We start from the raw sequence: 21,041 nt of genomic DNA, 5'->3' as shown, positions 1-21,041 counted from the left end.
GCACCTCGTTCTGTCTTAGAATCAAACGTTTATTTAAAAGAAATAATAATAACATTGACAAAAATAGCTTAACAACAAACGTATTCTGCAGATTGATGTAATGTCCTAAACCAACCAGGAGGGGTCGTTCTCCATTCTGGGTAACTTCAGTTGCCTCGAGCAACGGCAAAAATTAGCTCATAAACTTTAAAGAAGGATTCAGAGATTTTAAAAAAAATCGCGCAAAGGTGAAGATCGGCACAAATAAAATAATAAAAGGATCAGTAGACATTCCTGAGCTGGGAGGATGCGGAACTCCTTCATTTACATCCGATTTCTTCCCATTTTCATCTCTTCAAACAGAGAAACGGCGGCTGGTGTCATTACCCGCTGCTCCAGTGTAAATGTTTATGGAAATGACCTGCTTCAGCAGGCTAAGTGTTTTCCATCAGCGGCTCTCTGCAGCAATAACATCGCAGTGTGCATGTCACACAGACTGAAGTGGGGGGGCTAATGGCCCCCACCCTCTAATTTTCCTTAAATCTGACGCTGCAGGGTCGAAACGTGTTCAGAATGTCCACAGTAGAGGAGTATTATGTGATGCGTTATGAGCACTCACGTGATTATTGGTCGGATACGCTATTAACATCAAGTAGTGGAAATATTTAGAGTATTTATGACTATATTTTCTAAAAATATATTCTCGATGTTTCATATTAGTGCACGGGTCACTAGTAGTTATATTCTTGCCACCTAATTCAGCTCTTTTTCCGCATGAGAACAAAGAAATTTGGAGATTAAAAATAGAAATGGAAAAAGACTTATAGGTGTTTTAGAGTGAAATACAAAAATATTATCAGGCGTAAACTTACGTTTTCGAACCATATTTTAAGCTTGCAGTACTTTTCGTGGCCACTAAGGTCGCTGCGAAATATTATAACGCCATCTTCAATGCCCCGGAAATGCTCCACAGCTAACCGGAAATGATACACACGTCTTGGCTAACAGCATGCAGTAACGTATTTGGATAGTGTCGCAGAGATTTTTCTTGATTTTATTAATAACTTTTACCCTCTGGTTAATTGTTTGTATTTTATTGTAAGATACTGTTCTACCGGTTTATCGCCGGACATGGGGGTCCCTGCGTTTTTCCGCTGGCTAAGCCGCAAATATCCTTCAATAATCGTACATTGTGTTGAGGAGAAGGTAAGTGTGTAGCAAGGTAGCTACTAAATGGTTGTCGGTTAGCGATAGCAGGCATAGTTTTATAGTACTTATTTGCTTTAAAAGCATTGTGCAGGCGGGGGATTTAGAGCCTTCCCAACGTTTAGACCTTCGTCACCATTGTATTCGGGACTTATGACTCTGATAATTTTAGCAATAAACACATTTAGGAAGCTAATGCGATGTGGAAACATAAATGCTACATTGGCTAATGGATGTCGGTCCTTTTATATGCTGAACATTTTTGTAAGTGTTTTTGTACAGGTGTAAGAGCCATAGAGCCATGACGTGCAATTTATGTTTGCAATTTGTATTTGTTTGATGCATGGTACATGTTATTGTGTAACTCATATAAAAAGGATTGTTGATGTAAAGTTTTGGATGACGCTCCCTGAGATTGACTTAGAGAGCATGCGCAGCGTCAGTCCAGGTGAGCTGCATTAGATACGGGAGCACAAAGTTTTCTTACCACCACGTTTGGAATTCATATAAAGACTCTTAAAACGGAATTACATCTCATGTCATGCGAGTGAAGAATTACTGTGTCTACAGCTTAAAAATGGTACGTTAATTGAAGATGGAGTGCCATTACAACAGGAATGAATTAGCAGAGTCATAGACTATCCCTTTTCCGAACAAAGTTAGTAACATAGATTCTCCTTAAGTAATGATATGTTTTTCTTTATGCGTAACGGTTGGGACACCTTTGTGGCAGAAATTTGGATGGTTTCACAAAAACAAATATCTGTTTTCACAGGGAAAGGAATGTAATGGGGTCCGGATTCCTGTGGACACAACCAGACCAAACCCCAATGAGGTGGAATTTGATAATCTGTACTTGGACATGAACGGCATCATCCATCCATGTACACATCCAGAAGACAAGTAAGGATGTTTTTGGTCACGTTCCATATGTTGTTTTGGGGTTTTTTGGATTTAAATGTGTTAATGTGGATATATTGTTAAATAATAGCAGTTTGTGTACTTCAAAAGTCCACTGACTAGAACAGTTTCATGGATTAATACTAACGTAAAACACATGTATTTGGTTATGGTCTCTGCCACATTGTATACGTCAACGTGACCTTGATACTAAAGCTGCAGTGACTATTACCTGCTGAAAGGAGATAAATTCCTAATGCCACCCCTAGTGCAAGAGGTCAGTGTTGATATTTGGTGAGGGTTTTTGAGGTTTCAGTCAGAAATTTAAGTTACTCTCAAGGCAAATATACCTACAGCTGAATCCTATTTGTTTCTACTTAACAAGAGAATTTGAGAGATGAGAATAAATTACAGGCAACGCCATGATAATTTGAATTGATCTTGAAAAATAATTCTATGAAATAGAATTATGTTAATGGACTAAAGTGTGTTTGCAACTCTGAACTGTGTTCTCCACAGACCTGCTCCCAAAAATGAAGATGAGATGATGGTTGCCATTTTTGAGTATATTGACCGGCTATTCAACATTGTGCGGCCCAGGAGAGTTCTTTATATGGCCATCGATGGAGTGGTAAGTAACTTAACACAACAGAAAATTTCAGCATAAGAGCTTTTCTATGTGTGTTTGATTTATTGAATATTTTTGCACCATTTTACTGTTACCAGGCTCCACGCGCCAAAATGAACCAGCAGCGCTCACGGCGGTTCCGTGCCTCCAAAGAAGGAGCAGAGTTAGTTGAAGATAAGAAACGCATCAGGGAGGAGGTCATCCAGAGAGGTGGGTGGTCTGCACCTGAACCTAACATTAAGCACTTGCACTCAACCAGATGTACATTTTTACCATCACAATTGATCATTTTAGAATTAATTCATGCATTTTTGAGTTATAGAATGTATGAGTAAAGAATTTTTATAGTTTAGAGCTTGTTTGTCTTCATTTATGAAGTGTTAAAACCAGCATTTCTGTCTGTAGGTGGTTATCTTCCACCTGAGGAGATTAAAGAAAGGTTTGACAGTAACTGCATCACTCCGGTACGTATGGTCAGCACCACATTCACTTAACAAAAAAAATGTTTTCTTAAATTATATATAAAAAATTGTAGGGTAATTCCAATGTGGATGTCACCATAATAAAAGGGGGCATGTAAGAAATACCAGTGTATATATTATGACTACAGCTTGTTTCTAGTCTATTTGTGTAGTTGCCTAAAGCTGCAGATTTACGGTATTTAAACTCTTGCCTTTCTAGGGAACAGAATTCATGGACAACCTGGCCAAATGTCTTCGGTACTACATTGCTGACAGACTCAACAATAATCCAGGATGGAGGAATGTTACTGTGAGAGCATTTGGATGCAGTGATACCCTATTGTTGTCTGTACAGATGAGACTATTAGAGAAAATGCTCTTTTCTATTTAGGTCTCAGCTATTGTCAGTTCAAATTTGAATATGTTGTGGTATGTTACAATCCTTTTACCTTCACCCAGGTCTTTCTGTCTGATGCCAGTGTTCCTGGTGAGGGGGAGCACAAGATCATGGACTTCATCCGCAGACAGAGAGGTACATGATAATGTAGTATTATGAACACATATCATGTAAGAAGCAATTTCATCTTCTTCACATAAAATGCTTTTAATCTGACGCATCTCTCTCCTATTTGCCAGTTTGAATGTAGTTTCCACTGCCAATGGTGATTAATGTTTCTTCATATTGTCAGCTCAACCTAACCACGACCCCAACACACACCACTGCTTGTGCGGAGCCGATGGTGAGATTTTAACTCCTGAAATGAAGAATCTCTAATAAAATACATTTATAATGCCTGAAGCCAACAATCATCAGCCATGGCTAAAATAAGAGATTTCATTTTAGCTGATCTGATTATGCTGGGCTTGGCTACCCATGAGCCAAACTTCACCATCATCAGAGAGGAGTTTAAACCCAACAAACCCCGACCGTGTGCACTCTGTGGACAACTGGGCCATGAGATCAAGGATTGTCAGGGCACGGCCAGAGAGAAGCAAGGAGAAGTGAGCTCCTCTCACCCAAATCTGTTGTTCATGCTGATATTCTGATAACGCAGGTGAGCTAAAATCAAGTTTTTCTGTCTTTCAGCACGATGAGTTTGCAGACTCCATGCCAGTTTCAGAGCAGGAGTTCATATTTATCCGGCTGTGTGTGCTGCGTGAGGTACGTTTTTATCAGCGGTATTTCTGTTCTATTGTGCTTGTGGACTATTTAATGTCATTGTAGGGATTTTACAGTTTTTTATTTATTGAAATAATTAGATGCAGCGCTTCAGAGTTTTTTAATGAACCTTGTTTTTAGTACCTTGCCCGAGAGCTCACCATGGCCAGCCTGCCCTTTCCCTTTGACTTTGAGAGGAGTGTGGACGATTGGGTCTTCATGTGCTTCTTTGTTGGAAATGACTTTCTTCCTCACCTGCCATCTTTAGAAATCAGGTCTGTGAAATGGAGACAAAATCAGCAACTGTTGGTGCTTTCACGTCTGAAACACATCTATTGTTTCCTAACAGAGAGGGAGCTATTGATCGACTCGTCGGCATCTACAAAGATGTTGTGCACAAAACTGGAGTGAGTTTAACGGCATGTTTCTCTCATTTGGTTTCTGCTATTACAGCGTTTTTTTATTTTTAACTCGCCTCTGTGTTTGAACGTAGGGCTATCTGACAGAGAACGGCTACGTCAAACTGGAGCGAGTTGAACTGATCATGCAGGCAGTGGGTGTGGCTGAGGACAACATCTTTAAGAAACGCAAAGAGGACGATGTAAGTTTTAACACCGTCCTTACATTAAGGTTTGAGGGGAAATGTCAGTTATTTGTGTTGCCTTGGGGAATAAAACCTTCTCAAATTCAGTTGGTTCTCCACCTGTTTTTGTTTACTGCGACACGGTAATTTATCTACTTTATAGTGCTGATCAAGCTGTAAGTCTGTTTGTAAAGATGCCAAGTTATGTGGACACAGTGCCACTAGAGGGCGATACATATGTTGTCATTACATCTTGTTTTTTTCTTTTTAAAGCATTGTAGTTGAATAAGCAGGTCTAGAAAAAAGATTTAATTTACATGACAATACCTCCAATGTTTTTACATGTAGTAAAGAAAAATGTTTTTCCAGTTTTCTGGGGACCTGGATAGAATTAATTAATCACTTTGATTCTCACTTAACATTCTTCTGTGTTTTCAGAAGGTTCTGACCGTGCCAGGCTTTTTAAAATACTGATGTTTTATCCCACTTAGTTTATAATAGTCCTATATTCTTGTTGGAAGCTTTCTTTTGGTAATTCTGTAATTTTCTTATTTTGTTTTTATCAGGAAGGTTTTAAGAGACGAATGAGAGAGAAAAAAAAGAGAATGAAGGTACATAAACATCATATTATTTTATGAAGGCTTCGATGACAGTGACTGGTTAAGAGTACTGTGATGTCTTAGATGGAGCAACGGGGCCCTGCCTACCTGACCACAGGCCAGTTTACTCCCCACGCCCTGGGGGGAAGAAATCAACCCGAGGCGGTCCAAAATGCTCGGCACCAAGCCTATGAGATGAGGAAGCAGTCCATGGAGCGGAACAACAAGGTACAGTTGCTTTATGCCTAATCTGTTCTTACCACATGTTTATCTCACAAGGTATTTAAGCCTGCATTGCATTTATGTATAATAATGTGTTGTAAGAAACAGTTCAAATAGATGCCACTTTCAGTCCAGACAGCAGTTTAGTGAAGAGCTGATGCTCCACTGGATCCAGTGATCCCAGTAGAGGGGGTCTGTGCACGTCCTGGGTGCAGCCAAGACTCTTGTTTTGTTTTGTTTTTTTAGCTGGGGCAGACGTTCGGACATGCTGGAGCCATTTTAGATTTAGCATGTGTGGTGTGTGTATTGTGTGACGACCTGGTAGGAGGGTCCGGGCTTCCCTGCCGAGATCAGAGACTTAATAATACAATAAGGAAGATAAAAATCAAAGGTTGAATGAGCAACTGTGGTTTGTTAAAAATGACTCCAATGAAATAATGGTCTGCCGTGGACTCTGTCGTGAACTGATCCACCTACAACTCCTGGTGATTATCTGGTTTCTACAGAATAAGCAAGCAGTCTTTTTGAAGGTTGGATCCAATTTTGGCGGCATGCATAAACACTACTGAGCATATGGTGGTTACACATTGATTTCCTGCTGTGCCTTCAGATGAAGTGAGGGAGAAAGACTCGGTGTAACAGTGATGATGCTTTTTTCTGTAGGATGCTGCTCAGTCACTGAAGGCTGCCATGAGGAATGGGGGCAATGTAAGTGTAATGTGTGCTTGATTATTTTTAATGGAAAAATACATTTTCTCTCCAATTTGGTAAAAGATTGGTGCAGTGTTTTCATGAAGACTCAAGCCTTTTGCATGGTCGTGGATCTGTTAAATGTGGCGTTATGTTATTTGTTTTAACACTTGTATGGATCAGTTGAATTGTAGCTGAACAGTATCTTCAATTGCGTCATCTTTTGCTTCAGTTCATGGTCATGAATCTATTGAAATCCCGTTAAGCTGCGTATGGTGTTAAACAGTTGGCAGCCATACATTAGCACATGAATGAAGGAGCACAAAAGCTTCATAAAAAGGGAACACGGAGTAGCTCTGGTAGTGGGTTCTTTCCATCAGCTTCCTTCAGATGTAGAAAATCAACATATCCAGCAACAGAGTGGCTCAAGTTTGACACTCCCGCTATGATGGCTGCAGGTTATATGTTCTTATAATATATTCCATTTCTTTATTTTCTGTCCAGTCCTCTGCTTGCCCAGACAACAGCACAGAGAGCAGAGGGGCAAAGAGAAAAGCCGAGGACAGCGACAGTGAACCAGAGCCCGAAGATAATGTCAGGTAACGCTTCACACACGATGGGCCGGCCTCAAATCAAGGGTAAACACCAACTCTTCACTTCTTGTGCGGTGTCCTTCTGTCTGCGCACCAATTTAATGAAATCCAGCAGCCAATCAAAGCACTCCCTCTTGATAATATCAAATTAAATTGGTGGAAAAAATGTGCTGCTGTCCATTATGTTTGTATGAGCTTATCAGCAGCACTTGTATAGATTTGACCTAATTTACACTGATTCAGCTCCACTTTTACCTGCTTGGTCAGATATGCAGCATTGACATTCAGAATGTTGAATATTTCACAATTATGCAGAGTAATCACAGTGGAATTTTGCCAAATAATAACTAGTATTTGGGTAAGCTGTCACAGATTTGCTTCAAAACAATCTGCTGAAGTAAAAACAATTGTAGCAAACATGAAAAAAATCTTTCCAGGCTGGCTCCAGTTGAGGGAGGATGGCTTTAACAAACGCACCCAGAGAGATGGACTCATTAATGCCAGCGCGCTGCAGCACAAGCTGTTTAACTCTTTGCCACAAACACACACTTAAACACACACTCACGCCTCTGCTGAGCAGCTTTCACCTCCTCCTCTACATCATTAATATGGAAAGTAGGAATATTCGAGTAAATTCCTCTGACACACTCATCAAAGCTGCTAAATCCATCGGGCTAAATTGGTATTCATGGCGGCTTTCCTCTCAGGAGCGCCGCTCCCCACAGGCCGCTCCAAAGATTCAGAGCACAGATGCTGGACAGCCGTGATTATGTGAGCGAAGTCAAAGCCATTAAACTCTTCCAGTAGCGCTGGGGAAGTTATGGGAGTTTTAAAGCTTTCAAGAGAAGAACAACGTATAGTTTTTATAAGGATTTCTAAGGTGAATATGTTTCAATGCAGCTGTCTGCTCCAGTAAACATTCACATTTCAAGGTTACAGTGTCAGTAATGTGCAAGCAGTCTGATGCTAATCATTAGCTGACAGATGAGGCTGGACTGTTCTTGTGTGTCTAGTTGAAGGTTATTTAAACTCATTGAATGTACTGCAGTTAAGTTTGCAGAAATCTAAACTCTTCTGTAAGTTGGTCTTCAGTGCGTAAACCTGCGGTCTCTCTGTAGGCTCTGGGAGGAGGGCTGGAAGCAGAGATATTACAAGAACAAGTTTGACGTGGACGTGATGGACGAGGATTTCAGGAAGAAGGTGGTCCAGTCGTATGTGGAGGGTCTCTGTTGGGTTCTACGCTACTATTACCAGGTATCCTCATCCATGGGTTAATCACCTGAAATGCTTTGAACTGAGAATTGTCCTTTTGTTCTGATGATGAAGCTAACATAAATATCAGAAAAAAGCACTTTGGCTGTTTCAGACCAGTCACCTGAATGAAAGGGTTGTTTGAGTTACCAGTTTTTCCTGACCAGTAAAACTGGATGTGACATGATTGACAGCCTGGCTGAGTCTTCATGACCTTTAAAAACTCTTTAATAGGGCTACTCTTTGCACCACCACACTCTCTTTTTCTGTGGCATTAATGGGTATAATTAAAAGGTCCCATCTTCATCCTGAGGTATAAAAGCTGTTAATTTATTTTATTAACTCCAGTTCTGAAAAGGCAAAATCACTAGTGTGTTCGTTACGAGTCCTTTAATCATTTATTTTTTAAGTGTTGAATAATAAAAGGAGAAATCGCTTCTAATAGAATTTGACTGTGGGGAAAAACAGCCCAGGTTATTAGACCTGAGTTGGGGGTTTCATCGCTGAAGTCAGGGACTCGTTGACTCCTGTTGGGTTTGGACACCAGCTGGTTTAGAAGAATTCCGACCAGATCGGACTGCTGGGTGGTGCTGAGCTGCAGCATTTACAGGCTGGTATCTGCACAACATCAAATCATTTCATTGTTTTGAAATATTGATCTCTATCTTGAAATGAAGTCAGCAGCCTTGGGCTCTCTTCAGAAGAGCTAGAGAGGATTTGGGCGTCGGTAGTGAAGCTCTCCGGCTCCACATGTTGGCCCATCTGAGCCTGTCTTGGGGGGTGAATTGATTAGTGAGCCCCTGGGCACACGAGGACGTGTCTGCTGCATGCTGTGGCACATTCAGGCTTCGGTCTACTCAGTTATGATCATGCACACCTCGCTAAATGATCAGAGGATAAATCCATTCACACCTCGTTCAGTTTGACTTTTTTCTAGAGTAATTCCTTTTACTGATGCATTTTTTTTTAAATCATTTGGAGCTTAAAACTCTTCAGGTTTTATTTGATTCATAAACTTAAAAACGAATTAGACCTTTATCATTTCTTAATTACAGCCAGAGAACTTGTCCTAACCAGCCTCATCCAACAGTCCAGCGTAAAACCTTCCCAACAGGGGCTCAATGTTCTTCAGTCATCTGCAATTGATTCTAAAATTGTTTGTATATTATGAAGCTGAAGCGATTTTCTGATTAGGAAATAAGCCTGAAAACGATGTCCTTAATTGTGCTGCCAGCGTATGTGAAACGGCAAGTAAATGTAGTTTTTCTGGTGTCTCTGCTGAAGGCTGCAAACATCTGCGATAATTTAAATGCAGAGGATTTTTGATCTTCTCCCGTTTATCATGGTAAAGTCCCATATTATCATTTGAATGAGCATCATTTATAATCGTGTGGGGAGACTGGCTGAGGTGTCAGGGCTTCTCAGAGGTGGATTGTGTGGAGCGAAGGTCCTTTGGTCTGACATTTGTTTGTCAGAGAAGGATAAGTGGCGCCAAGCTGGAGCTGCTGGACTACCTGCTTTAATGTCTGCTGCTCTTCTTCGCCCCAGCTTTTCATCAGAAATGCAGAGTTAAGGGGAGGAATCATTTTGGAGATATGAGAGCATCTGATTACAACACGATGTTGATGCTTGTGATTGTGATTCACTAATCAAACCAAAAGCAATTAAGGGAACAAAATGTTCCCTTGCTGCTGTTTTATTTTCTTGTGCATCATGTAGATTAGATTATAGTTGATTCCAAATTGTTCCCAGCCGGTTTATCTATTTTAGAACTGAGAGATTCCTTCAAAGAAACAGGTTGGTTATTTTGTAAGTTATTGAGCTAAAGGAAATGTTTTTAAAAAATTGACATCTATATTTGCTTAGCATCAGGTGGATATAAATAGATGTTATTATCCCTGCAGGGCTGCGCCTCTTGGAAGTGGTACTTCCCGTTCCATTACGCTCCGTTCGCTTCCGACTTCAAGGACATCAAAGGAATGTTCACAGACTTTGAGAAAGACACCAAACCGGTAAGATGGAAACCACTTCTGTCTTAATTTCCTTCGCATTCTGAGGGAAACCGAAGGCCGTTGTGTTTTTTTAAACATCTCCATTTTAGTCAGTGTGCAGATGCTTTTGTCCTATTTGCTTTTGTCCTCCTCCTGCAGTGAGAGACCCAATCAGGCCTCCCCGTGTATTTGGGAGTAGAAATATTAAATATCAGTTTAAAGAACACGTGACTGTTTTTCCTTTTGTCTGTATAGATTATTAACCAAATGCAGCTACAGATTCACCGACACACTTGTGTCACATCTACACAACATCTTCTTTACCAGGTTCTGGTTCAATGTGTTTGAATTTGAACAGTTAGACATTGATTAGTTTGGTGAAAGGAAATGAAACTATGGTACATGGTGGTGAAATATAGGAGGTTTGGCTCGACAGCATCTGGCCTGGTTACGATGTTGTCTGGTGAGAATTTTGGATCTCATTTGAATTTTTGTGCAGTTCCAACCACTGGAGCAACTGATGAGTGTGTTTCCTGCTGCCAGCGGCAACTTCCTGCCTGAAACATGGCGAAACCTGATGAGCAGTCCAGTGAGTGTGGAGTCTAGAATCGTGTTTAAGTATATCTGCACTGTACGTCTGTCTCACCAAGCACGTCTTGTGGTGTAGGATTCGTCCATCATTGACTTCTACCCAGATGATTTTGCTATTGATCTCAATGGAAAGAAGTATGCGTGGCAGGGTGAGTGAATTTCCTCATCTGTTTTCTGTATTTCTGCTTGGATTCCTTGTCACTTCCAGATGTTGGAGATATGTCACTGAGGTTAAACAATGCTTTAGTTTACTCAGGACCAAGACTGGACAGAGCTGGAATGTTCAAGAGTTTTAGGACGTGCTTTTGAAACTCTGTGACCTGCCTTAATCGGTCTTGTTTAATCTTAAAGGCGTGGCCCTTTTACCTTTTGTGGATGAACGTCGACTGAGAGCAGCGCTGGCAGACGTCTATCCCGACCTCACACCTGAAGAAGGTAGCAAAGCAAACAAATGTTTTCAAAAAACAAACTCTTTTGCATACATGCAATTACAGGACGGAGTCTCCAGGCAGCTTTTCTCATTTTCCAGTTGTTTCATACACCACTGTTGGCTGTGATGTGTTGTAGCAGCAGCTAGAAATCTTTCTAAAACAGAATTATTTTTTCATGTGTCCTGAGATATATCGTCTCCATGCTGACATCTTTGAACGCGTGTTATTCCCACACGTTCATAAATTTTAGCTGTCGTTAAATCATGTGATTTTTCTGTGTGTAATTGACAGAAAAGTTGATAAATTCCTGCTGTACTTCCATTTAAATGACTTATTTACTGTTTGTTTATCATAAAATTGCCATCTTAATATAAAAGTCTTCCTTGAGTTGCTTTATTTTAGCCAAATCAGCTTTTCAGGCTCCTCAGTATTTCACCGTTTTCTCCTCCATCTCTCCTGTCCTGCAGTCAAAAGAAACAGCCTCGGCAGCGACTTCATTTTTCTTGGGAAGGCCCACCCGCTCTACGATTTCATCCAAGAGCTGTACCGCACAGAGGCCACTGAGGTAACAGCTCTTCTCCTGTCTGAGCTGCAGACCTGTGTCTTGGTCGGACTTTTTGGGAACGTTGTGTTGATGTATCCAAGCACAGGTTTTACAAGTGAAGATAAAACACTTAAATCTCCTAAAGCTACCTTAGTTAAAGGACGCTGAGCTCTTTTCCTGTTCAGTAGGTGTATGTATGGATTTGGTCTAATTGACTTGTGTAAAATAGTTCCTGTAACTCTGGGAATCTCATCGACCCCTCCTGCTCCGTGCTAATCTCCCTCAGGGCACTGAGATCCCAGCAGATTTGTGCCATGGAATCCAAGGTACTTTAAATCTTGATGACGACCCTATTCTACCAGATAAGTAAGGAATACTGGCTTTATTTCTACTTTTTGTACATTTGGTCCCAGTGTTTGTCTAGCAGGTAGAGCTGGTCAGAAGTGAACACTGTCATCTGTTTATATGTAAGATTATGTGATTTTCTTTTTTTCCTTCAGGGCAGTAATGTCCCCCATCCCAACACTTCGGGACATCACACAGAACAACTCAGTTGGGTAAGAACACACAAAAACTCAGGTTAAACAGAGATTATAGCTTTTTTTCCCCTTCATTTGAGCAACTGTTCCAGGCTGAGGTGTTGAAAAGATCAATGTCACAAAAGAAGTCCAAATTGGAATAAATGAAGACACAAGCAGCCTTTTAAGAGATTTCTGGGAAAGAGTCATAAACTAAATTAATGTGGTTTTTCAGCTCATGGTTAGTGGGAACCTGATTTCAGAACTCTCAGCCTGTGTGTTTGTGTGTATTTGAACATCTCTACAGGGATTTCAGGCTTTTATTTTGATTCCTTGTGTAGCAGTTTGTGTCCTGTGAGGTCACCACTGCCTTTTTCTCTGTCGCACCTGGAATTTGTTCCGGTTTGCAGCCAAATGGCAGATTGAAGAGTAAAGTGTTGACCATCGCTCAGAGTAATCCTCCACATCAATAACTGTCGCGGGGATTTTCCCCTCAGGAATTTAATAAATATGCAGCCTTTCTTGCGGCTCATTCTTTCTTCTTTGCAGGGTGAAATTTCTGGATCCACAGTATCCTGATGGATTTGTGTTCAAGGCCACACTCCTTCCCAGAGCTAAGTGAGTTTTTCCTTTCAATTTTAAACCATTTTTTTAGTTTTATACTTTTATTCAAAACAGTTTTTATTATTAACCTTTGTTACAAAAGCCCAAATCATTTTCTGTAAACTTTAGAGAACCACAAGTTCACCATAACAGAAAATAATCAGCTTATGAGTTACAATTTGTGATCCTCTATTGGTGAATGAGAGATCTCCTCAGGTGGGGTTCCGTCACTGAGGTGTCCTCACATTAAAGTCAGCTTCAGTCCAACTCTGATTTGTGTCTTCTCTCCAGGATTCCAACTAATGTTCTGAAGCCAGAAGACTTTGAAAGGGGTGGGCACAGGGGTTCCTGGAGGCCCCAGCTGGGTTTCAACCCCAACAGACAGCAGGCCCACTTGGACCAGTCCTCCTTCCGAGCTCTGGGGTGAGTTTTCCTGGAACCCGACATCTTTGTGTCCACTTGAACCCCCTTTAGTATGAAAAAAGTCTTTATAAAGTGAATGCCTAAAAGGCCCGGGCAATACATTTGCAAAACCCCCATAAATTTCACCATTTTCTCTTTCAGAAGATGCATAAAAATTAGAATAATGGCATCTTTCCAGTTCTCTTAAGCCCTTCCTAAAGAGAGATGGTAAATGTGTAGAAATGTTGTTAACAGTCCCCTTGAACCAACCTTGCTGATGATGATTCCACATACCTCTTCCACAAGTTATCATTAAGCAAGAGTACACAACTGAACATCTGCCTCTGTCACATGGCTGTAAATTAATTATGCACGGATCTAAATACTGCGTTTAGCCTGTTTTTCTCAGCTGAATCCCTTCGTTAATTTCCTACTTCGCACAGCTTTGTAATGAAACAGTCAGCTGCTAAAACCTTCTGTGGCTTGTAATTACATTGTGTTGTGTTGTCTTGGTCCTGTAACTGATTTGTGTTCTCAAAACATTATACACCCAAGTGAGGACGAAGCCAACAGTTGTAAGTCTACCTATCAACATAAAACCACAAATTAAGGTCTAAAACCTGATCCTGGGGGGGTGTAACAAAAATGCTGGATATCCATTAAAGAACTTGCGGTAGAAGGTGGAAAAGGGTTTTTAAGGAATGGAGGAAATGTCCTGATCTCTGTATGGGAATAATCACAATGATCAATCTTTAGATTCAGTGAATGTTGATCAGGGGTTCTTGGAGGAAAAACGGCCTCTTCTCTTCTTGCAGTCACAATCTGAACACGGGCCAACGTGGCAGAGGACACTTCAGCAGCGCACCCCCACCAAGCAGCTACCACCAAGGAAACTACCGACCTCCTCATGGAGGCAGACACCAATCGTTCCAGCGTAAGACACGCATGCTCACTCGCACGAACACGCACACGACTGCTCTGATTTTGATCATGAAGGTAGCTGAAAAACGAGCCAGGTTGCAGATTAGAGGTCTCACAGAGGTCACAACCTGAACTGAGCCTGATTTCTGTGAAGACTTGACGGCCTGAGTGCCACGGTGCTCTGAGTTACCTTCTCCAATAAGAGCACCAAAAATCTAGGATAGCAGCTCCATCCTCACTTAAACAGACGGATTGATACCAGATTGCAGAATCATTTCAGATGACCCCCCTGTTCTTCCCCTGTGTCCTGAGGCCATGTGAAGTGTAAATGGAGGTTTTTGGGATGAACTGCGTAGAGTCGAGTGTATTTTTAAGTTGGCGACAGGGACGTGTGTGAAACGCTGAAAAATGGGGTGAAAATCTGCAGCTGTGGGAAAATTCCCATTTCCTGCTTTCCCAGCGCAGAGCTGGATTCACCATGACAACCGTCCAACATCTCCACTGAAGGATGCAGACGCGGTAGTTGAGTCGGTGTCTTTTAACGGTGACCTCAGTCTTTATGGGTGTGAACTGTCGGCGGTGGCAGAGTTTGAGTGCACGTTTCTATACATAACTACATAATTCAGACCTTCATTTCACATGTATTTATCTTGTCGAGGCTCAGGTGAAGGTTGCTTCATCTGAACATTTGTCTTGATTAAAAACTGCCTCTCAATTGCAGCCTTGCAACAGTTGGTGTTCCGGGTGTTTTTATGTTTTGTCTAATGTGAATCAGAGGTTTAAATACAAAATCCTGAACGCTTCCTCCCTGCCAACCAGTCTGAGGCAGAGGCAGGTGGTTTTGTCTGAGTGGATGAAGGTTTTGAGGGTAAATAAGGGTACTTTGTCTGTCTGACTGCTGCATGAAGAGATCTCGCTCAGCTGTGAGTTGTGAGCTTCAGACTTGACCAACCTGGGTTTGAGCAGTTTACTAATCATGATTTACTGCTGCTCTTTTTGCCAGAAACTTCCCTGTGGGCTGACATTTCCTTTACATGGATGTGTTGTTATGGCAGCCAGCAAATGAGGCCAGTTTCTGCTCCACAGTGGCGTGTGGCTGTGCTGCATCCACTACTTCCATTGATTTCAATATTACTGTTGGAAGAGGTTCAGGTTGATTATGTTTCACGTTTTCTTCATTCTGGCTTGGAGTTTCAGTAAAAGCTGATGTTTGGGAAATATGATTAGTCGCTCCCTGACAACTTTATGACAAACAGCATGAAAATCCCAAAGTAGAGACGCTTGTATTTAAATAAAAGGGTGTTTTTGTTTTAATGTAGCAGTGTACATTATGTGTTTGAAGGCGCTTTTCTTCTTCTGTTGGAGTGGCTCGTCACACATGGAGACAGAATCTTATTCCTAGCTCCTGATCACGCTCGGCCCAGCGGTCCTTTGCCAGCTCTCCTCCAGTTTGACTTTGATTTGCTAATTTGCAAGTAGATGAATAATCTCTTCGGCCCACTGATGGCGCGCGGGGGAGTTGTCGCTATTCTGATAGCACTTGATGCAAATGGGTTTTTTTGGCTCCACCGGATTGCGATGGCGCCGCCGATGGCCTCTGGTGCTCGTTCTTAATGTTGTACTTGCCAATTATTAGCCCTGGACATTGTTTTATCATCTCGCTTGCTCTACATTTATTTCCCATCAATGCTGGGGAGATGACATCATCAAATGGGAATAAATGCATTCTGCTTGTCAAGGTTATAATACACGATCACAGGGTTTTTTTCCCCATCAAATGCCCCCATTGAAAATGTCGTACCTTTAATATTATATTTAATTTAAGCTCATTTTTGCCTTTTTAAACATCACAAGTGTTCAGAAAGTCCTCATTGTGCGAAAATGTTGTGTTTGAATTTAATCGGCTCAAATAATTCACTTTTTTGTTTTGTTTGGGACCAGAATGATCGGCCAGACAAGTGGACTTTTTCCTGCTGCAGGAGCCCAGAGCCCTGCTTTTGTCCAGAAACCCCTTTCTCAGGGCCAATCCTCCGCTCAGCCAGTAATCACTGCAGGCTTTGCTCCTCTGAGCTTTTGTGTGGGGTTTTTTTGGTGGGGGGGGGGTGGTGGTATTGGTTGGTTGCTGATTAACGTGGTGGGAGACCTGGGCTGTAATGAGACTGTGGAGTGGTTGTGCTGGACACAGTGGCCCCTCTGATAAAAGCATCCGGAGGATCCCGTTTGATTGGGTGTGCGCTGCACTCTGGAGAGGATTGAAACCAAAGTTAACTTCCCCCTTTGACGCTGCTTCTCCCTCCTGCAGTGACGAGTCAACACGCTGCCTCTGAAACAAGCCGAGGGGCTTTGTGGCGGACCCCCACACCAGCTGGTGTTTAATAACCAGCCGGGGAGTCTCTGCTGGTGGCCATTATTGTCCTGACACCAAATTTTAACCAGGGCAGAAAAGTAACAGAATCATCCAGCGACCACAGTGGCTGATAAGCCTCCCAACTCAGGGCCACTTCAGAATAACAACTGCACATAATGGCTGCTCAGCCTGGCTGCCAGGCTTACTCCAGCAACAAAGACTACAAAAATGCAGCCTGGCGTGTCACAGCAGCCGCGTTCTCAGTAAAGTTTCTAAGGTATGGGTCATGACCAGATTTAGAGCGCTGACCAGTAGAGGAACTGGTTCTTTAAGTGGGTGGTAAAGCTGTGTGTGACAACAACATTCATGACCTCTGTCATGGAAGGCCAGGGATCATTTCATGGTCCCCACATCTGATCTTCCAGATCAATTTAAACAGCCTGCAGGGAAAAAGAAGAGCTGGATCAAAAACCAAAGAAGAGCAGACACTCATGGACATCACCTGATATATTAGTATCTGCTGGTGTTCCATTTAACAGTTGATCCATTTGGAATGTTTGAGTCAGAAAACATCTGTCAGGTGAGCATCTGGGCTGTAAAATTGTTGCTGTTATTCTACTTTATCTTTTGGTTCCAGGTTCTTTTCTTGCTTGTGTTTGAATCCAGAGTTACTGTCCTGCTGCTGGTGTCTCCTGCTGGACAGCAGTCCAGTCAAACAGTCGCTGATCTAATTGAAAAAGGTTGGAGAGAGACGTTTAGTTGTTTAGCGCGGTTGTAATCCTTCTGTTAATACAGTGCAGGCAGCGTGTTTTAAGGATTTAAAGCGTAATCCTTTGTTGGCTTTTGTCCGGTGCAGACTGGAGGTCTATACATGTTCAGATCATTGTTAATTAAGGAGATTGACAGGTGTCCACTCGTGATTTTCTCCTTTGACTCATCAGTAGAGGAGGAAAAGAAGGCCAGAGAACGGCGTAGTTATAATTGGAGCCCGACTGGGTGGTCCACTTAAGTTTGTTGGCGGACGAGATAATCAAACGTAAAACTGGGCCAGCAAAAGAAAAGCAGCAGTCTGTCCCTGCTGCTAGCGCGTCCTACCTGCTGCATCACACACGTAGTAGCATCATTTATTTATTCCCTGACTTTGACCTTGTCTGTCCTCCAGGATTTCACTCGTTTGGTTCAGCGAAGGTCATAGAAATGGTTTCTGTCATTCTGCCGATGTCAGAAAGCCTGAATCCGAATCCCAAATGTGTCCTCTCCCGGTGGTCCTGCTGCACGCTCGTCTCTGGTTCAGCATCTCTTCAAATGATTTTTTTTTTCCCGTCACACGTCTGCGTCAGGAAGGACAGAAGTTTGTGCGATAACAGGACAGAAATGTGGTGATAAAGATCCAAAGCATCAGGTTTGACCCGATTTATTTCGGACCATTCCGGCAGTAAAACAAGCCGGTATTTATTTCTCGTGTTTTTAGTCTTTTGTATGCTAGTAAATCTGATAAATTGTGTTTACTGGTCGATGGTGGAGTTTAGTTCTTGTTGGGGCTTGGTAGGAATGTTATTGTTGACCTCTGGCCCCACGGTGTTGACTCCGGGTTGAGTCTAAAATCATTTATTGGTTCTGATCTTTCCTTCTGCCTCCTCCTCTTCTTGTCCCTTCGCCCCCCATCTCAGACCTGCCCCTATAAACAAACAGCCTCTGCGGCTGCAGCTGGTCATCGCCTTGGCAACAGAGAATCTGGAAGAAACCGTTAGCTATTTTTTTTAAGTGTGTCTTTTTGAAGGGCTTGCGGCGATGGAACCGCGGTACTTGAGGTGTCCACAAAGCTGCCAGCTGAATGCTTATTTCATTTTCTGAAGAGAAAAATGCAAATGTTGGCACTCCATTGTCCCTTAGCTCCACCCTTTAAAAGACTTTAAGTTTATCATGATTCCGCTGAATCGCTGACAAAAATAAAAGCTATTTTTGGTAACTGGATTAGTGGGAATTTGGAGGCTTTTGGCCTCTTGACAGTGAAATATCAGTATTTTGTCTCATTGTTTAACCATTGGCACATTTCTTTTTTTTTTTTACTGGTTACAGGTTAAAAAGTTCTGATTATAAGGCTTGATCTCAAAACATTTTTAGATGCAATACACATTTTTAAAATATGCGACCTGATGTCAAACAGTGCCTGTCTAACAGTGTGTTGATAATTATGACAGGACCCATAATGCACTTCTCCAGCGATGGAACCTGAGAGAATCTCAGCAGTACAGTTGCTGTCAGCCTTTTTTCTTTTTTCCACAGATTCCAGACCGAACAGTTTGCTGGGAGCGCCACCGTCCTTCCACCAGCAGCCGCAGTTTTCAAGGTGAGTTCCGTCAGGCGGGTCCACGGAACGGCGGCGTGACGGTGCAAATGAGCAAACGTCAGGTCGGGCCTGGTTCGGTGCAGACGTGGGCCTCCTTCCCGCCGGACTTCTGTGGAGGAGGTTTGTGCAGCCTAATGAGGCAGCACTGATGCAGTGGGAGACTGTGGCTCCCTGCGCCGCTGCCTGACAGGCCGCCCATTGATGGGGGCTCCACAGCCTCTCCACAGTCTTAATCAGCTTCGACTCTTCAGGCCCATTGTGGCCTTATGTCGCCACAGGTCAGTAGTTATTAGTGACCACTGAAAACTGTTTCTTTAGCTGCTCTGGGACCAAATGAGATGCAGCAGGAAACTTGGAGCGGAGAGGGAGGGATTATGGACTCCAGTGCTCCGTTAAGTCCAGCTCCGTCCTGAGTGTGACATGGTTCAGTAATGAGGGATGGGGCTGCTTCTCCAGCTCCCTCCGTTCTTCATTGTTATCAAGAAGAGACCTCTAATGCCGCCGTTGGTCCCACACATTGTCTCCAGGGCGGGATGGCTCGCCCGCTCCCCCTGAGGCTGCGAGGGCGAATCCAGCCATATGTGAATCTGTCAGAGTTTATAGCAAAGTCAATGACGTGAGTGGAGGGAGTCATCGGACAGGAGAGGCCGGTTTATCTCTCTGAGAACTTGAGTCCTCAGTAAACAGGCATGGATGGGAGGATGCAGAAGGTCACTAACCGCCTCTCATCTGCTGCGTCATGAGCGCCCCGTTCTTCTGGTTTTACATGACTGACAACTTTGTTCTCTAATATCGGTTCCTTGCTAAATGACTTTATTTATTCAAACAAGCCACTTTAGATTAGCTGTAAAATCTCCAGAAGTTTCATCTGCAAGAATTTAACTGGGAAGATTATTTAGTGGCAAAATAACGGATGAAATTATGAATCCTGGAATTTATTTTGACCTTTTCAAGAATTTAAAATTCTCACAAATATTCATCACACTCCAAAAAACGTCAATTTGCTCTTCAGTAATGATTCATTTCTGAATCACCCTTAAATTCAGTGAATAGAACAACAGCTGTGCTGCCGGGGGCTCTGGTGTAGGAAATACTCAAGATTTAAAAGGGATCCAGATCGTCTCTTCATCCTTTTGTTTTTCAGAGTTAAATCTGACATGTTGAGAAACCTGAGAGGTTTTGTGTCTTTTTTTAATTGTCAAATATTTCTTCTGTGGGATAAACTTTCTCTTTGCTGCAGCATCAAAGTGGCCGTCGCTTCCTCCCAAACATTTAGAGAAACATGAAACAGACGGAAGGAGTCTGAAACCTCCTGAGTGTTGAGCAGCTGTGCTCTGGTGTCTGCAGGCAGCAGCAGTATGGAGGAGGCGGGGGGGGTCATGGATGGGACCGGGCCGTGCAGTCGCAGCAGTCGGCGTACCAGCAGAACGTGAGCCGCGGGCGCGGCGGCGGCGGCGGCAGCGGCGGCTACCAGCAGCGCTACGATCACCACAGAGACGAGTGGCACGATCGCAGGGACGACGTCAGGGATGATGGCAGAGATGGCCGAGGGCCCCCCCATCAGGTAAGAGCAGCCTCGGCCTCGGCCGGGCCCAGAGGGAGTCGGGCTCACTGCTTTATTTACTCATCAAAATGAAGTCTTTTTTTTTGGTTTCTCCTTTGGCTTCAGATCATTTAGAGATAATTATCTAATGCAAAACATTTTTGTTTTCATTTTTCAGGTGGAAATTAATTAGTTCAGTGGACGTTTTAATGACTGAGAACTTGTGTGTTTGTGTGCTTCAGGGTTACAGCTCCAGAGGTTACCCGCTCCCTCCACCCTCCAGGAGATACAAGTGGAATTAAAGTCCTGGGGGGCAGGCGCCGTTCATCTTTCTGTTTTTTCATTTTATTGTTCTCTTTTTTAATTGGTCAAGCAATGTTTATGTACTGTGATTTTTAAGACAAAACTTGTTAAAATATAAGTGAGTCAAGGACAAAGTGTCCTGTGTTTATTTCTTAGATCTTCAGACTAATGACAAAACACTAAAATCTTTCAAAATTTAATATTGTAAAGTAAAATTTTCCATTTT

General features: G+C 42.5%; 1 protein-coding gene across 3 annotated transcripts; it reads left to right on the top strand.

Annotated features, from left to right (window-relative positions):
* Positions 1-951: 951 nt before the first annotated feature.
* xrn2 (5'-3' exoribonuclease 2) lies at positions 952-20,949 on the top strand. 3 transcript variants are annotated; one of them, XM_057016690.1, is made up of 31 exons: positions 952-1,185; positions 1,961-2,088; positions 2,605-2,716; positions 2,812-2,923; positions 3,119-3,177; positions 3,395-3,484; positions 3,634-3,706; positions 3,864-3,914; positions 4,019-4,176; positions 4,262-4,336; positions 4,475-4,608; positions 4,683-4,740; positions 4,836-4,934; positions 5,483-5,527; positions 5,600-5,743; positions 6,401-6,445; positions 6,932-7,026; positions 8,139-8,274; positions 10,176-10,283; positions 10,762-10,851; positions 10,930-11,002; positions 11,205-11,288; positions 11,752-11,849; positions 12,115-12,194; positions 12,329-12,385; positions 12,896-12,964; positions 13,241-13,372; positions 14,167-14,285; positions 18,906-18,969; positions 20,317-20,533; positions 20,755-20,949. In XM_057016690.1, the coding sequence occupies exons 1-31, from the start codon at positions 1,111-1,113 to the stop codon at positions 20,812-20,814; spliced, it is 2,940 nt and encodes a 979-aa protein (XP_056872670.1). In that variant the 5' UTR covers positions 952-1,110; the 3' UTR covers positions 20,815-20,949. The 3 variants fall into 3 exon arrangements, with proteins under 3 accessions (XP_056872670.1, XP_056872669.1, XP_056872671.1); XM_057016689.1 differs by having other exon boundaries at positions 4,827-4,934; XM_057016691.1 differs by lacking the exon at positions 6,401-6,445 and having other exon boundaries at positions 4,827-4,934.
* The last annotated feature ends 92 nt before the right edge of the window (positions 20,950-21,041 follow it).

The sequence above is a fragment of the Takifugu flavidus genome, chromosome 19, assembly GCF_003711565.1.
Source record: "Takifugu flavidus isolate HTHZ2018 chromosome 19, ASM371156v2, whole genome shotgun sequence".
In the NCBI taxonomy this organism is placed as follows: Eukaryota; Metazoa; Chordata; class Actinopteri; order Tetraodontiformes; family Tetraodontidae; genus Takifugu; species Takifugu flavidus.
Note: the sequence above shows the minus strand (reverse complement) of the source record. Positions and strands in the feature narration are given on the sequence as shown.

Excerpts from the sequence above, each read along its gene's own strand:
- xrn2 (XM_057016689.1), top strand. The coding sequence starts at position 1,111 with ATGGGGGTCCCTGCGTTTTTCCGCTGGCTAAGCCGCAAATATCCTTCA. Across the intron at positions 4,609-4,682 it reads CTGCCATCTTTAGAAATCAG|AGAGGGAGCTATTGATCGAC; the intron begins GTCTGTGAAATG and ends GTTTCCTAACAG. Across the intron at positions 4,741-4,826 it reads ATGTTGTGCACAAAACTGGA|GGCTATCTGACAGAGAACGG; the intron begins GTGAGTTTAACG and ends GTTTGAACGTAG.